Here is an 18,886-nt window from a genome sequence, read left to right as displayed (position 1 = left end):
TGCCTAGAACGAGTGTAACTGGCCCGTACCCCTCGATTGCCGCGCCGCGGGCGCAGCGGATGCGCCTAATCACATCAATGCGAATTCGCGAGGATACTTCATATAATCCAATGCGTAAGTTCTGCTCATTCCTCCTTCAATGACGATCCTTTTGACGCGCATCATATATGTGATGCAGAGCTGGATACCTATTAATAAAAACAGACAGATTAATTGTGTACCTTACATGTTATAGCTTGATGTTTATTACTGTTTTTAAAAAGAAGGAGGTTTTAATTAATCATATTTACCTATACATATTACTGAATTAGCCTTGTTCTTGTCGCGTTATATTTATTAGGTGAACTGATCGAGTGCTTCTTTTTTTAGGAGGCTCAACAAAACCAATGTTTCTTCTTATAAAGATGGACTACTTACCTATGTTCAATGATACACAAACAAAATTGAACGCAAAATCATGCACGCCACTCTGTGCGCTAGAATGCTATTTTATACATATATCAAGCGGTCAGTGGTCATCAGAACGCGGAACTCCAGACCGCTGTCTGTGTGCGCGGGCTCTAAATAATAATTTCTATGTATATTAGAGGTTACAGTACATACATACCTATACACAACGGGATTTTTAGCAATTTTACGTAAAAAATTGTAAGCGATGATATCACCCATCCACTTCTCGCTGCCCAAAATAAAAACTCCCATCCCGATTCTGACCGGTAATAACACTTTACGTACCGGCGAACTTCACTGTGTAGTACCACTAAAGAAGCAAAGGGAAATAAAAAGAAAAACCTAGGTTATTTTTGTATTTATTTATTTTACTCAGTGTTTATTAACACAACATGACGTCATATGATTTGGTTCAGTCTGGAACTTAATAAACTAAATCCTAAAATTTGGTACTAGACCACACAATCGGCACTAGTAGGTTCGTGCAGCTATTTGATACGCACATTCGATAAGTTACTCGTAACACCTAATACGACAATCGTTAAGAATAACATTTACATGCTCTATAAATGGCTAACTCGATATATGGCAATTACACCCATTACTTACGGCCAACGATCCTGGACACCCTTTCCCTTCTGATCGATCGTTTGCCACTTGCACATTAGTAGCTCACACCGCAACCGATGATGTGTCGTGCCTTAAACGGGTATCGTCACTATAAGTAGGTATATTCATTATTAAATATAAAGCGACCTAAAATATACTACATATATTGTTTTACCTACAAAACATTTAAGAGACCATCCGAAATACCTAGTTACCGATTTGGTCACTTAACATTTTTACGGGAAAGGGTGTCGGATTAATTTTATTGTAAGCAGAGAACAAAATATAAAGCTATTGATTATGCGATCGATTATTTTGAAATATTGGGTGCATAATAGTACATTATTGTCGAGGCTCGGAAGTAGCTACTTGCAGGCTGAGGATTCGTTTTAAACGGACGACCTTGGGAGTCCGTTTAATTGAATCCGAAGCCAGCAAGTAGCCTTCCAGCCGAGTCATATATAGTGCTTTTCTCAAAAATGGTGCAAGAAATATGAATATCATAGAAATATTTTACAAAAGCAACATTCTTACGTATATTTTTTCACAGAAAAGAGCCCTTGCCGCCTTTTTATTTTTTTTAATAAAAAAATAGAAGTGTATTTTTCTGCCGAAAATACGCCAACCTATTCGAGACAGCTAAATAGTCGCGGCACTAATCATCTGTTTGGCTGTTTAATGGGCCTGTGCCCTCATTTGATATGGCCATTTCAACTTTTAAAAAGTTTGGAACTCGACAAATAATGGAATTTGTATGCAACATTGCAGTCCCAAAATCGAGACTGCAATGTTTTTAACTTTTTAATTTTTGACTGACCATAAACTACGCGCTTCGCGACCTATTTTTTAAACGGCAAAGTCGACTTTGCCGTCCATTTTTGAGAAAAGATTTTATCACAGGGCATAGTGTAATATTTTTTTCTCCAATATGCTCGGAAATGTTCACCTTACTGTAGCAAAAATAGTACGGGAAGTTCTTCGTTAATGTCAAACTCTAACTAAAAAACATCAAACTATCGCTGTCCTGTTCTAGCGGACGGGAAGTAAAAAAAACACTACAGTAATAACTTATTACTGTAGTGTTTTTTACTTTTTAATAATAAAAAACGCAAACAGCCAATTATTATTGCCGCGAGCCGCTTCTACACGACCCGATCAGCTATCATTTCACGTGTATGATCGTGCGAATACTGCTTAATAAAATCAAAGATTATTTTTATATTTTTTTTAAATCTCATCCGTGTTCATAAAGCTTACATAGTTTGTCAAAGGACTTTCTCATTTCAAACATAGACAAAGAGAATCATACTATCTTTGTCTTACACTAGTACTAGCACCCAAAAGAAAAGGAGGGGTGTAGTTTTCCTGGTTCTTACTGACTGAAAAGTTGGTTTGACAAACTATATTGCGCAATTATATTGAATGAACGAATATTGAATGGTACTGAATGGCAGAATAAGTTTGTGCTTTTAACTTTTAAAAATTAATTAAAGAGGGAAATTGTTTTTGACATTTTGGATGTGAAGGTTTGATTTGAGTGATGCTTGATGCTTAAATAATAATTATTTTAGCTTATTTCCTCGCATGTTTGGAGAAAAGCACTATATATGCCTCGGCAGGAATAGCAATTCGTGGATTCGTCTTCTTTGTCGGACTCCGCTTCGCGTCGTCCGACAAAATCGAAACTCATCCACGAATTGCCCTTTCCCGGCCTCTGCAATAATGTACTATTACACGCCGAAGAAAATATTCATATCATATATAGGTAATCATAGTAAACATTAATCTTGTTTATATCTAAAATTACATTGCAAGCCAGTACCGTTGACATTTTGTCAGCGAACAACTTCAATCAGACGATACGAAAAACAATGACTACATCACACATAGATAGATAAGTAAAAAATACCTTTCACACGCCTGAGTAACATACAAAACATGTCTTTTTTAGAATCAATCGATTATCTAGCAACAGGCAACATCTAAGTATCAGCTAAGCGAACAAAATGAATGCAAGACAAGTTGTAATCTATCGAATTTATTGTCAAAGGTCGACCTCTCCGCCGCGCGCTGCGATAAAAGTGTGATCGTACGATGATCATTTATCTGTTTCGGGAAACGACATTATTTTCAAAAAACATAATATACGCCAGAAAAAAAATGATATGTAAGTATATGTATAATGGCAGGGTCGAGTGGAGAAAACGAGGGGAGGCCTTTGCCCAGCAGTGGGACACCAAAGTAGGCAAGGAAAAAAAAAATTATAATGGCAGTGCTTCAGACCCAGCTAAGGCGGTTATCACACTGCAGTTGCATGTGGTTGCGAAGTGCGAAGCGACGAATTCGCGTGCGGCGACGACGGTACGATGGTGCGGTTTTCTTCGTATCTTCGTCCGAAGCTGCGATGCCCGACGAATCGCGTTTATGATCAAATATCCGTCCGGAAGCACGATTGGGTCGCGATTCGCTCCTTCGCATGGAGAGGCGGAGCCAATGTGTTATGCCATGCGGTTTTTGCATACAAATCGAGATTCCACAGAGGTACAAATTTAAAATCGCAGCACCGGACTTTGCTCTGAAGTACGATGCAGTGTGATAACCGCCGATTATCGTATACCTACTACAGGTATACAATACAAGTAATATATACATTCCATAGCTTAGTAATAAAAATGCTAGATATACCCACAAGATCCACAACATTCGCCTTACAGAACGTACTGTGGGACTAGGTCGATTTGTGTAAGATTGTCCAATAATAATATTTTCTCCAATATGCTCGGAAATGTTCACCTTACTGTAGCAAAAATAGTACGGGAAGTTCTTCGTTATTGTCAAACTCTAACTAAAAAACATCAAACTATCGCTGTCCTGTTCTAGCGGACGGGAAGTAAAAAAACACTACAGTAATAACTTATTACTGTAGTGTTTTTTACTTTTTAATAATAAAAAACGCAAACAGCCAATTATTATTGCCGTGAGCCGCTTCTACACGACCCGATCAGCTATCATTTCACGTGTATGATCGTGCGAATACTGCTTAATAAAATCAAAGATTATTTTTATATATTTTTTAAATCTCATCCGTGTTCATAAAGCTTACATAGTTTGTCAAAGGACTTTCTCATTTCAAACATAGACAAAGAGAATCATACTATCTTTGTCTTACACTAGTACTAGCACCCAAAAGAAAAGGATGGGTGTAGTTTTCCTGGTTCTTACTGACTGAAAAGTTGGTTTGACAAACTATATTGCGCAATTATATTGAATGAACGAATATTGAATGGTACTGAATGGCAGAATAAGTTTGTGCCTTTAACTTTTAAAAATTAACTAAAGAGGGAAATTGTTTTTGACATTTTGGATGTGAAGGTTTGATTTGAGTGATGCTTGATGCTTAAATAATAATTATTTTAGCTTATTTCCTCGCATGTTTGGAGAAAAGCACTATATATGCCTCGGCAGGAATAGCAATTCGTGGATTCGTCTTCTTTGTCGGACTCCGCTTCGCGTCGTCCGACAAAATCGAAACTCATCCACGAATTGCCCTTTCTCGGCCTCTGCAATAATGTACTATTATTTATTACATTTCCTGAATAAGTATACTAATAGAATATTCCATATTGTTCACCAAAACTATTTATAATATTTTAATAGGTAGTGCTATTTGAAAACTTGATGCTGGTGGTAACAATCGGACTTACTCAGGTAAATACAACCTTTTTTTATAAGGGCCTAATACTCGTAGTCGTATTAGCTAAGGAGTAGTGGGTCGCAAAATAATTTTGTGGCTTTCAATCAGAGATGGGTCCTTATGCTTCATGTGCAATAAGGACCATTGGGACCATTTTATTAGAGTTTATATTTGAATTTCAGGTGAAGAGGTCCTTATTGCACTTGCATCATACATTTATACAGGACTCAAGTACCCGTTGGATTGCAAATATGGTGGTTTACTACCAAAATGCTAAATGACCACGGTAACGGATCGCGGGTGACAGCTTGAGCCATAATTAAGCTGGAAAAAAAACTTGGTTTTTTGTCAGACCTAGAAATCTTATTCATTATAAACAACACAATGAATGACTATAAGTATTAATTTTGAACAAATCTTAAAAATACTGATTAGCCCTGTGCCTTAACCGGAACTAAAATACTTGTTCATAACAGAAGATTTGGTGGTAACAATAATATTTACAGTACAATATTTGCTTTACCATTTGATATTAATTACATGTACTTAAAGTGTAACTTCCAATGGCTGAATTAGTTGAACGACTAATGAATACGCTTGTATGAACGCTGAATGCTATTTGGAATTAGAAACGTCGCAGCACATGCCACAAGTGAAAGCGACGGCTTGTTAAAGCTATTTCTTTATACATACAATACAACTGTATGTGTGTTTTAAATATCTTTATACTAATAGTAATTTGTTCAAATATTACAAATTCAAACCTTATTAGCCGCTGCCTTGTCGTTTGCTTGGTTTGAGAGATCACTTAAGTGATTTAACATTATAACCTACTTATACTTAACTGTCTTAACCTAATTGATAAAGATATGTAAATTATAATTGGACGAAACTAAAACGGTCGGCCAAATTATTTTAATAACAACACTTAGAGCACTTTTGTTTGATAAAGCTGACAGTAACTATTCAGGACCCAATTCTGTGGCTGAGGGAAACTAGTCGGTCGTAAACAAACTTATTTTTACTCTTTGAAATAATGTCTTAATAATTTGTTCAGCTCATTTTAACGTTTATTACACCTGCTTTAAATGGCTTATAATTTTCAATAGAGCGCAATGCTAGATTGCGTGTAAGCCGCATTATTGTTGCCCATTATAGGAGGAGCACCGTCTCAGCCAAACGGGCGTAGTACATACATAGTACAATACACGTGGCAGCTGAACTAAACTCGCAGTTAACTCAGCCACACGAAGGCCCTACATACAGCTACCATTAAAAAGTGAAGCTTATTTTCGTACTTACGTAAATCCGTTACAATTATTATGAGTATGACTTATTTCCATTTTCTGATCTTTGGCTAATTATAATGAAACTATTTAAATTATAATAAGAGTATTTTTAGAACCAATACAATATCTAATACGTCGTAAACATATAAAATATAAATTAAAATATATTCCTGTCGGTTATTATATTTCATATAATCCATAATAAAGTTGATTCTAAAAACAAATCCTAGTTATCAGGTATCTTTTAACTCTTATAAGTCATGTCACTCAACATTTTTCCAGATAATTACATTAAAGGCTACTTCGTTGGGCTCATCCTAGATGCATTACCTACCCTGTTTCAACGTTAACATTCTTTTCATACAACAACGGGATAAAATATAATTTATATTTAGACATTATAATTACAAGGGATGGAATTATATTATAGCACAATGTGTAGATGCCAACGTCTACGAAACATATCATAAAATAATATTTAAAATATCTTAAAGAAGAGATTTTACGAAGTATCTATAAAGAAAACATTAGCAAAACACTAGTTCTGCTCGAAGATATTTGTAAATATTTGTACAGACCTATTTTAACATTTAGAGTTTATAGTATTACTTAACTGGTGTAACTACGAACGCATTTATATGAATGACGTGTTGGCGGCTAGGTTAGGTAGTAGGGTGGTTGACTAGCGTTGTGTTGTGGGGCGCTTACCGCCGGCCGCGGTACTTCTCCGTGGTGGCGTCCTCGAGGTTGCTGTCCCAGTCGAACTCCGTGACGCCGCTGCGCGGGGCCACCTCGCCCAGGTGCCGCCAGCGGTATTCGAAGTCGGAGTCGCGTTTCTTCAAGGCCTCGAACCTGTTCATCACATATCTCATTTAACATACAAGTTTGTTTCATTTGAAAATTATGTTTTCTTTGCTGTGCGGGCTTCAGTGGGAGCGTTAGCCGACAATCTAATATTAGCTGGATAGTTACTAGTAGCATAACCTAGGGTCTAACATGTTTGCTTTGCTTGTGCCCGAATGCAGTCACGTACTTTATTGCACGGTACCGAGAGTATATCCGGAACTTTTCCGTTATGTTACTAGGAAAAGAGGAAGGGGTTTGTTCTTATCTAGAAGCAATTTTGAAAAATTCAACCCCTAAGGGGGGTTAAAAAGGGGATGAAAGTTTGTATGGGGTTCATGTTCTATTTTAAGCTAGGAATTTCAAACTTCGTTAAAAGGTATAACTATTAAAATCCAAGAAAACTAATTTCAGCGTTTTTGAAACTTCATCCCCTGAGGTGGCGAAATAGGGGTTGAAAATTTGTATGAAGATTAAAAATTTTTTCGACTATGGGGCTTGAAACTTTTTATATCTGAATATTATTAGAATACAAGAAAAGTGATTTCAGCGTTTTTAAAAAATTATCCTCTAACATTCTTAAAAAGGAGTAGAAAGCTTGAATCCATTACAAATTACTTTGAAAGCCCCACTGCCTACCTGCCAGGGGGTGGCGAATGTCTACCGGGCTCAAATAGTTAGCTTAGCTTTACGTATATTACATCTGTGCTAAGTGAATTCATCCGATACCAAAATTTGCACCTTATGACACTACTTCCGTCACTACTGTAGACAAAGGGTGCGTACCTCTTGAACATGAGGTTCTTGGCGAAGTCGTAGAGCTCTAGGTCGAGCGAGTTGAGCTGCTTGATGTGGTGCACCTGCTGGGGCGAGAGCGCCGCCAGCGTGGCGCCCGACACCGTCGCGTTGTGCTGCGTGAACGGCACCGCGAACCGCAGGTTGAACGTCTCCTCGAACACGTACTGCGATATCTGACACAAACACAACACAACACGCTTCTTAACTATTTTACGGACTCCTATCTATACCTATCTAAATTTGTTTTACAAGAATAGAGCATACCATCTTAAAACACGTGCATATTAAATCACATCTGAATCGTATTTTAATAAATTTCATACGGTTGAGGTACTATCATTAATTCCCCATCAATCTATACATATGTATACCTATACCTAACATCTACTTAAAATTGTCTGTATATTCTAATTTGACGTGATTAAGGGCGATTTTCAGATTCACTTGATATTTGGAATGAATGTTAGTTGAAAACTTTATGTAGACGTAGCGAACAACAACAAGTATTGTGAATTGTGATTTACCTACGTTCCGGGAAGCGGTGGATTGTATTATCACTTCCTAGGCTATGTGCGACAGCGCGTGTGCAACCCATTAGTTACTGATCACAGAACGTAAAAAAGCGCATGTGCGGTGGCCGCGATTACATCGCTTTTTAATATACAAGGTGTTACTGACCATGGGGCTTTAAATTCAGGGCTCGATTCTACTCGCTAAACTGAGCTACTTTTATTATGGCACCAACCCCGAAATCCCGAAAAAAATTTTGACTTATTCATACGTTTTGGCTGATCAGATGTCGACGTTTTCTATGGAAAAGCCAAAAAATTTTCCCCGATTTTAGGGTTGGTCCCATAGTAAAAGTAACTCAGTTTAGCGAGTAAAATCAAGCCCTGGAATTAAAGCCCCATGGTCAGACACATACTGTATAGTCCCTGCACAGATTGCACCCAAAACTCTACATGTGTCAAGACTTTAGTTCAGAACCACGGAGTCAGGGCTTTCTTTAGAAATTGATATGTGGCAACCCTAAGCCCGAGCGACAAGGAACAAATGGCGCCACAGATACGGGAACAATGATTCAAGTGCAAATAATGCCAGTGGTTATCTTCGTCCGGGGTCAGTGCTCGAGAATAGGTGGACTAGGTAATTGTGCATGCTTAGCCTCGCGTCCTTCTTCACTATACGACCCACATCCATAAAGCGCCAGCAATAAATCATGTTATCGGTGCCGATATTTCCGTCATATTTTACGATCTGTAAGTTATTCCGCTTCTGCAGTTCCTTTCTCGACTTACCTACAGTGTTAGACAGCTAAACTTAAATAGTATTTCAATATTGTTAAGAGGCTCTGTTTCGCGTGGACTTCAGGGCCACCATGCGCGCCCTCCATCTGTCGCCTACACTAAACACTTATAGCCGGTTTCCAATTAAAGGGAGCACTATCTAGCGAACTAAAATAGTTTTTAATCAGAGTAATTTTGTATACATGTTGATATAATAAAATTGATATTAAGGTCATCGTCTAATTGATACACTAGACTAGAGTACACACTAGTGACTAGGGAAACGAATTGCTCGTTTTAACAAGGATATAAAATTTTACAAGCTACTAACCTGTAAAATAAACAGCAATGAATGTTAGGTGCACGCTAAGTAGATGAAAACTCGGCCCCAGTCCATCTCGCTCGCACTGATGGATTGGTGAGAAAGAGAGGGAATGCGATCGAGTTCACGCAGTCGCTAACGTATATGTCAATTGCCAACTCGCGGTAGCCGTGAAGATTGTGATCGCGAAATGGAGGCACTTCTAGGTATAGGTATCTTAACTATCTATAAGTACAATGTTATAATTAGTTCGGTTTTCAGTTAGGTTAGTAAGAAGAATTACCTTCTGGAACTCGGTGAGGCCGAAGTAGGCCATGGCGGCGAGGTTCCTCTTGGCGGAGGCGAGCAGCACCCGGTCGGAGTCGGGCGTGCGGTGGCGGAGCGTGCCGTTGTAGCAGCCGACGAGCGCCAGGTCGGCCAGCATCCGCGTCTGCCGGTTGTTGGCCAGGTTCCACGGGCACGCCGCGAACGCCTCCAGCGTCACCGCGCGCCACGTCTCGCCGCTGTAGCACGCCGGCACTTCCACGGCTGTACGTCGCACACATACCAACATTCAATACTGATACTCAGTTTTACGTTTATTTATAGTACCCATAGACTAGGACCCTCTAGACCGAGTTTAGAGCAATTATTTCATGCAACCGATGCTGCCAAAAATGCGGGGGTGCGCGAGACGAGGTGAGCGAAGTCCCGTGCCGTGATTGGTCCGTTCAAAGACACGGACGTCACACAAAGACACTTTCGACTCGAACATGGAGTAAAATTACCGTATGCGTGGCAGAGGGGGTAGCGTGACTATACTATATTGTCTGTGATAGCACCATATGTACTGTAAAATAATTTTCATGACAATTAAAACGTATTATGTTACATTTACAATAATAATACTCCCTTCGACCCCGAATGTAACCACAATCTCTAAAGCACTAATGTTTCAAATTAGCGTCAAGGATATCAAACAGGTGGCTTAGGCTGGTGTAATAATGAACCGGAGAGATCGATCAACGTCACGCGTCTCGACTTAGGTCTCCTCAATCATAATCGCGAAGGGTGGCAGTGGCAGAGCAGTGAGTAAGAGGTGTTGATAAACGGATTAGCACCAAATGCTGTCGACAGTGTAAAAATAGAAGCAATTATTATCCATTCCCACTTTATTACCCGTGCAGGGAACGGACACGCTGACAGTGCGGGTCGGGATCTACCCCATGGGTGTATTTAGGATTCGTGTCGATAAGTTTTCTGTGTGTATAAGAAGTACCAATGGCACTTAGGTTAGACGGATGGGGTGGAGGTCCTTACCCGTGGCCGTGCGCCCCTGGCACCAATGCCGGGAGCCCTTCCACGTCGCGCCGCGCTTTACGTGACGGTACTCCGATAGGTATCTACAGACAAACATAACCCAATGAAAACTCTATTATATATGACTAGGTTCTGTGCATAACATCATTTAGGTAGATAGGTAGAACTTTCCGCAATATTTGAGTACACATACATTTTGTTTATTAAGATTCGCCGAATATAAAAAAAAATATTCGTGTTTTCTTCTCACCAGGAGGAATTTGAAATACTTACATAAATTCAAAGAAGAATCTTTTTAGTTATTTATTTCCAAAAAATTTTCTACTCCTTGAAACTATGAAAAGTCTGTCACATATTTCATACAAAACAAATCAATGATGTAATCAAATACTTACTCGTATTGTTTCCGCCTTTACTAATGGTAGTACTATTAGTTATTCTGTGCTAATATGCTTAATGGTAAATAATTATTGTAGTGAAATGACAGATACACTGAGCATTTAGTTATTAGTGATATACACAAGAGTAAACAATAGCTTAGTTAGCAAAGCTTTTACGACCGGCACAAATAAAAATGTGACATCAATCGTTCATCAAACAGCCTGGAAAGGCAGTTAGCAATAAAGCTTTAAAAGGGCTTTGTTCCGTTTAGATAATGGGCTTTTAACGAACAGTGGACGCGGTTGGTCACGTCACCTGCTGTTACTACAGTTTGATGCATTCCGTACCTACACTACACGGGGCTGACCCCGTGGCTCGGTGTCGATTATCGCCGACGTAAGGCATTCGCCCTTCTCACATATTCCATGCTTTCTAGATAGCTACAACTGACTGATGTTTCAAACGTCGGTGTTACCGGTACGGTGCTAGGCGGCTAATTTGATTGTAGGTATACATAGGTACTTACTTTTTCTCATCCGTATCATTGTATAGTCATTATTATTTACATCAAAAATTTTAATAGTCACTGGTTACAACTACCTCAGGCTGAAACTGTAACTGTAACCTACAAATATGTATTAAAAATGCAACGTCCCAAAGTCAAAATGTAGACTACATATAGGTATGTATTAAAGTTACAGTCGCTCTAGCGTAGCGCAGCCCACACAGAACAGATTGCACCTTTTAAGAGGTTACTTCGTCCTGCGGCATTCAGGTGATTCAGGTATAATATCCAAGTATAAAAGTACAATGGTACCTAGAGACTGGCTCCCGCAGTAAGGTGATGTAAAAGTATCTCCTGTGCACGGCCGAGCCCTCGTGCCGGTCCAGCTCGCTGCCCACGCACGCCGTCAGCTCCGTGAAGTCTGCGTGCAACCCGCATCTGTGTGCAAACCCTCCATCATATTAAACAATTACATACTTATAGACACCACTTGAACGGTACACGGAAATAACATGTCTAGTCAATGAGATTTTAATCTCAAAATCCAGGGCTCTTATGAACTGATTACTTAACAGGTAACCACTGTAATATTTATGTATTTATAAAACCTGGTTACATAATGAACGTTATGTAGATTAAGGTACCTACATTTTTAAATCGTTCTAAACTTTAAAAACAAGTTTAAAATGCGATTACTCAAAATGTTACTAAAGTGACTTGTTCTTACCGAGCACCCTTACCGTAGACATTTTGGTAATTGATAAATAATATAAATGAGTCGTACAGACATGAACAAACACCCACGAGATAGACAAGTGCTAATGAATGCTTTTGTTGGTCTGGAGCTCTGTCAAAGTATCCACAGAATCCGCGCTAAGGGATGCAGGATTCAGACCAATATGCTATCGTAATAAGGGCGAGCCCTAATTCGGTAATTCCCGTAGCGTTCATTGTGAGCGGGATGCAGCTGAGCGTGAACTGGCAGATAGTCCAGCGACTGCACAATTGCACATGTCTCGTTGCCCACTACGGGCACTACGCGACGACGCGATTATCCGTTTGGTACTATATACTTAATCAAGCACCGATCCGGAATTCCTTCAACTTTTATTTACTTCCATAAATTTTGATTGTTATTATGCGTTATAACAAGTTGCCAACAGCTTTGCTCGACTCAATTATCTACACACATTCGATTCGATTATGCGCTAACTTAGCCGTGCGACACTACGCACCCTGCCCTATAACTTAGGCTGGTTTTAGTGTCACGTAACACATAATACTTCGTAAAGACTGGCCTCACGGGCACTATGAAGTGGTCCAGATCGTTGGTCTCACAATCACATGTAGAAAAATGTCTAGATACTAAAAACAATTTTGCAAAAAAATTTACACAATAAATTAAAAATAAAGATTTTTTTTCCAGCTTATACCTAATAATTTCACACTACACGCAGGTCAGCATGTGTAGGTATGCGCTAATAGGCAGGCATGACATGTTAACACATGATTGTATTGTCAGCAATCTCCAGTAGGTAACAAAACAACAACAAGTTAATTAGGTGTGATAATTTACATTGTGTTGGCGCATCGATGGCCGCAAAACAACAGCTCCGGTGCAGCGACGCAGGGGCAATTACCGCTCAGCAATAATTAATAATACAGGTACATAACAACTACCTACTACGCAGCACAAGCTAACTACTGCAGCTACGAGTAGCCTCCATAAGTACATTACCTAGGGGACATGAATACTTATTAAAAATATACATATACTCGTATTATATTCACTCTACTGCTTTCTATAGTAAGTTACATTTGAAAATGTTTAAATGATAACATTCATCTTTAGAACCTGTACTTAGTATAAGTTCACCTTAGAGAAAAAGAAGACCTCAAGCTGAAATATTACAACTGACCGCTGGTGCCGGCGTTCATGTATTTACTACGCAAACGTAACTACTTCTGCTTTTAGAGTTTAAATAATCTTAAAAGGCTTATCTTGTGATGTTTTTCGTGTTTCATATCAAAATGTGTCGATGAGACGTCGTTAGGGTGACCGATCAGTATGGAACTACATATACGGGTCATGATCTAGATCAGCGGTCGGCAACCTTTTAGCAGCCAAGGGCCACATAGCAGCTAACGAAGTGGACGCGGGCCGCACTTTGTTAGTATTTATGACTATCAGACATTGTCAATATTACATACAAAATAGCCAGGGAGGCTCGCGGGCCACGAGTGAGAGGGAGGCCCGCGGGCCGCTGGTTTCCGACCGCTGATCTAGATCTTCTGTACTAAATATTAGATTAGAAGCCTTTTATAAACCCTAAACGGAGGCGTATGCATTTTAAGAATGGTCTTACTCTACATTAATTCTAACTTATATTGGTGACTGTTCAATGTTGACAAAGGTAGTTTATTATTTCAACAATGATAAAATCCGACTTATTTGTGTTTTCAAGGTTTTTCATTTTGGTTTAATAGGTCAGCCAGCTATTTATGTGTATACGTATATGGTATGGCCAGATGCTAATTTTATTGGACTAGAACCTGCTTGAAACGTCTAGTATGCAAAATATCTGGTTTACATATGCAGCATTAATATTGTGAATGAATATAAAGTAGGTAGGTTTACCGAATTGGTTAGAAGATATAGAATAGCAGATGGTCGCCTAGACTGTTTGGCGGCACTTTCTTGTTGGCCTGGTGCTTGGTCGTGACTGAACCGACAATAGCCATCAATCCGACATACAGACTAGTATGACCACGATTATATTACATAATTACCAGATACCCGACCACATGACAGCTTACGATTTTAGTAGCTCATGTTAGTGTATGTACGTAGCCATGTCTTTAGTAGTGTTTTCCACCACCACACCACCGCCTAAACTACGAAGATGATTTTGGTAAACGAATTGAAGGTATAGACGCGGGTGACTATCCGTAGCTACCTAAGGTTTTTAACTCACAATTACTACCGAGAACTATCGCCATTAAAAAATAGTTTGTACGATCTGAACAGAGCAGTATTACCGTAATTAACCAAACTATAAAAGTACTCTATTTAAATATGTATACAAACGTCAAAAAGATAAAAAAACAACAAGCACGAGAGTTTAATACATGTTATTAGTTTTAGGTCTAGGCATAACAACGTGAGCTGAGTTTGAACATGAACCCTGTCGCCGATTTGTTAAGTGTCTTTTATCTGGCACGCAGCCACAGATCCCACACGAAATCTGTATTGTTCCGAGTAAGACCAGGAATAATAAAATACCTAACTAACGCTGTCCCCTCTCCATTAATGTTGAACCAGATAATTAGATCTGTCAAGTGTAACAGGATTCTGACGTGATGGATATTGTTTGATCTAAAAGGTTTTTTATCGAGTTAAGAGTTTGAAGAGGGCGGCTGACGGTGACGGGACGGGAGGCGCATGTGGAGTATAAGGAGCCCCTCGTCGGATAGCGCACGAGTTGGCACGGGGCCACGGAAACGCACTCCGGCCGCGGACTGCCGATGTTGCTCACTCGGCACTTTCACGTGCGCCACACAAAAGGCTCTGGACACATTCGACAGTTCGACACACTCTCGTTTGAACCACATGCCCGATAGTTGAGGGTGACTATGTAGAAAAAAAATATCTTACCAGTAAAAAAAATACAACGTATTAAAGTTACAACTTATTTAATTAGTACTTTAATAAGTTGTATTTTTTTCTCACTTTTTATACGCCCCTCGAATTTGTCAATACCTAAGTGCTTAAATGGGAAAGTAGTGGTAGGAAATTCAATGCAATACAGGTCCACAGTGGCGCAACTCGCATAAGGTACACACAGGACACACATAATTTTCATAACTTTACGTGCATGTTCTTAACGGGCCTTTGTTAATTTTTAGAATGCTTCTTAATGCCCATAGTAAATATGTAATAAATCAGAGCCTATTCTGAAATTAATTTAAAGAATGACCGGCATGTGTATTTTGAGTATATGTAGGTAAGTTCTAAATATTCTAAAGCCTTTAATTAACTAGACTTCGGTAAAACTAAAACCTAGATACAATCCACTAGAATCTAGTCGGGTGTCTAGATCATTTTCATAAATAATTAATAACTATATAGCAATAGAGCCAAATTTATACAGCAAATTTATTTATACATTATATTTTATATTTATATTAAGCACACCTCGGTCACCGATCTGCAAACCTTCTGAACTGAAGGCGCGAGGCGGTCGAGCCATTCGTTGTGCGAGGTCATCTATTTTTTGCCTATTAGGGGTAGGATTTATTTAGTTAAAAACGTTTGATTTACGGAGACACAAAGCAGATTGTCTTCTTCGCGTTATACATAAACATTACAAATGTTAACATATGACGAAAAAAAGGCAAAATAAGCAGATGTTATACAAGAAAAACATTAACACGAAATATAAAAAAAACAAATGAGTGTTTTCGAATAGTGGCATAATTATCTGTCGGCGATCTTGCTCGGCAAGCAAATTTCACCTCCACCCACGTTCCGTGGACACGGCTTTGTAATATTTATGGCGGACGGGGGCCACTGCCATTGCCATACACTGCTTTTTTCAATACGCTGTTCGTCGGTTTACCTACACATAAATTATGTCGAAGACAATCGCAAATGCCAAGCCCGTATAATATTGTAAATTGATGGTCAGTATGTTAGGGAGAGATAATTATCTCTCAAACAAAGGATAATATGGCTGCAATATAATATGGCTAAAGATTTGTGCTAAGTTGGTTTCTGCCGCGAGTTTTTTTTGAGATTCGAGCAACCGAAAATAATCACTAGGTATACATAATATTCTAAAAACTAAATTAGATTCATGCAAGGAGGTATAGCTAGACCGTAAACTTCAAAGGTTACATATCAGAATACCGAAAACTGATTTACCTAATGTTGAATCACCTATGCTTGATTCACCTATTTTTAAATTACCTATCGATCATTTTACCTAAAAATTGACTGACCTAAGTTTATAATACCTAAGCTCAAATAACCTAATGGACGAAACACCTAATGCACGATATACCTAATGCACGTTTTACCTACTGCACGTTTCACCTAAAGCTATTATACCTAATGCACGAATCACCTATAGCTGATATACCTAATGGACGATACACCTAAAGCTTATATACCTAATGAACGATGTACCTAAACTTGAATTACCTAATGGACAAAATACCTAAAATTGTTAAACCTATCGCACGAAATACCTAAAGTTGTTATACTTCCTGAACGAATTACCTAATGTCGATATGCCTAATGCACGGAATACCTAAAGTATAGTATTGTAACTAAAGTATATACCCAGTACAAAATTTATATCAAATTGCCAAATCATCAAGTGGCAACTCCACCCAATAAATCGTATGATTTCCCAACCTTACAGTAGAAACTGTTGGGATAACAAATTAAAAATACACTTTTTGAAACGCTACTTTTTAGGTAGTAGAATGATTTTGTAAGTCTAATACAACATAAGTTATCTTATCTTATCTTATCAAAAACTTAATTTTTGTAAGTTGATGAAATAAAATTCGGTTTTGGCAGTGTTTGGTCGCAGTTAACCTAACACGCTCCTCCTAGCTTTGCTCGTCGTCGCACCTATCTCGACTCTGGCAAATGACTAGACCTTATATTATAATAAAAAATAGTAAGCCAATTAATGATTTGGCTAAAAAAAATATACCAAATAATATTCTACTAAACAATAATTATATTTTTGATTTTAGGTACATATTTCGTTCATTAAGTGCATCGACTTCAGGTATTTCGTGCATTAGGTGTATCAAATTTAGGTATTTCGTTCATTAGGTATGTTAACTTTAGGTAATTCGATCATTAGGTACACCGACTTTAGGTAATTCGTGCAGTAGGTATGTTAACTTCAGGCAATTCGATCATTAGGTATACCGAGTTTAGGTATTTCGTGCATTAGGTATATCAACATTAGGTGTTTCGTGTATTAGGTATATTAGCTTTAGGTATTTCGAGTATTAGGTGTTTCAACTTTAGGTAAATCGAGCATAGGTATTCTGAGCTTAGGTAAACCAATTGTAGGTGAAACGTGCAATAGGTAATTCGTTCATTAGGTGTTATGAGCTTAGGTTAATTGATCATCAGGTATTTAAAAAAATAGGTGAAACGAGCATAGGTGATTCAACATTAGGTAAATCGATTTTCGGTATTCTGATATGTAACCACTTCAAATTATGTAGTTTGGTCTTGTGTAGTGCCCAATACTACTTACATGAAATATATATGTAACGTCTCACGGGTAAAGGTACCTTATGGCGATTGGCGCTTACGTTATTATTAACGTCGCTCCAATACTATTGCAGTGCTATGCTACGTAAGCGCCAGCCGCTTTAAAGTGCCTTTTCCCGTAGAATGTCACATATATTTAACCTATGGGGGCATAGGTACATTCTTATTTAAGCTGCTGAAATGAAAAGCTACAATCCTTGCATAAGAACCGTGACGGCTCAAGCAGCCTTGTTGGCAACTAACTAATTGTCAAAGTCGGTCGTCCGAATATAATACACATCGATACCTACTAAACTTTACTAATTGAAAACTGGAGTCCGACGATGTCTATTCAATCCATTACGAATATTGCAACTTCGTGTAATTCCGCTAATTCGACTACTTTGTACAGTTGGGTCGTATATGTTCATATTACATATTACCTAACGTACATGGGATCAACAGAGGGTCGAGCTTATATTTGTATTCTAATCTTTACTTTCTAACTAGTAAATATTAAATAGCATAAAGTCGATATGGCTAATTTTGTCTTAGGGCCTATTCCGTCCACGAAGGAATTCTTATACGGAATTAGCCACACTGACCATGCATAGGTACCTAAAATGTTTTATGTAAAATTGTGTACTAAGATTTAATAAATAAACGAATATTATAAATGACAACAACAGTAAAATTTAACAACTGCAAATGTTTTAGTAAAAAAAAGCAGTTAATGTAGTTATAGCCCCGTGGTCTGCATAATACTCAATCAAATCAAAAATATTAAATCAGTGTTTTGCATAATACTCTGCATATTAAAATGTATGTCCTACGATATAGATATATTATAGGTATAAGTTAAGTAACTTATAACAGTTTACATTACTTATGTCACATATGTGACTAACAGAAAGACTTATAGTGGCGCTGCGGATGAATAAAACAACGCAATAAAAGTAGTTAGTTGAGAAGCGCACGGCGCCGGTGGCGCCGACGGGACAGGGGGCCTAATACCGCGAACCACGTTCGACGTGTTGCCCCCCTGTCGCACTTGTAAATTCGTACGTAAGTGTGACAGGAAGACAACACGTCGGCAGTGGTTCGCTGTAGGCCCCTGGAATCATCGG

The 18,886-nt window shown here is 38.5% G+C and overlaps 1 protein-coding gene across 1 annotated transcript in view; it reads right to left on the bottom strand.

The window, feature by feature from the left end:
* Nucleotides 1–797: 797 nt before the first annotated feature.
* LOC134679027 (heparan-sulfate 6-O-sulfotransferase 2) overlaps nucleotides 798–18,886 on the bottom strand; it is a 50,740-nt gene continuing 32,651 nt past the window's right edge. Inside the window, exons 4-8 of the mRNA XM_063537827.1 lie at nucleotides 11,789–11,914; nucleotides 10,591–10,673; nucleotides 9,575–9,819; nucleotides 7,672–7,856; nucleotides 798–6,894 (exon numbers count right to left, since the gene is read on the bottom strand). Coding sequence (XP_063393897.1) covers nucleotides 6,747–6,894; nucleotides 7,672–7,856; nucleotides 9,575–9,819; nucleotides 10,591–10,673; nucleotides 11,789–11,914 — 787 coding nt within the window. The 3' untranslated portion in view covers nucleotides 798–6,746. The remainder of the gene's footprint in view (nucleotides 6,895–7,671; nucleotides 7,857–9,574; nucleotides 9,820–10,590; nucleotides 10,674–11,788; nucleotides 11,915–18,886) is intronic.

Source organism: Cydia fagiglandana, chromosome Z (assembly GCF_963556715.1).
Source record: "Cydia fagiglandana chromosome Z, ilCydFagi1.1, whole genome shotgun sequence".
Lineage (NCBI taxonomy): Eukaryota > Metazoa > Arthropoda > Insecta > Lepidoptera > Tortricidae > Cydia > Cydia fagiglandana.
The sequence above is the reverse complement of the archived record's forward strand: the minus strand, read 5'-3'. Positions and strand labels throughout refer to the sequence as shown.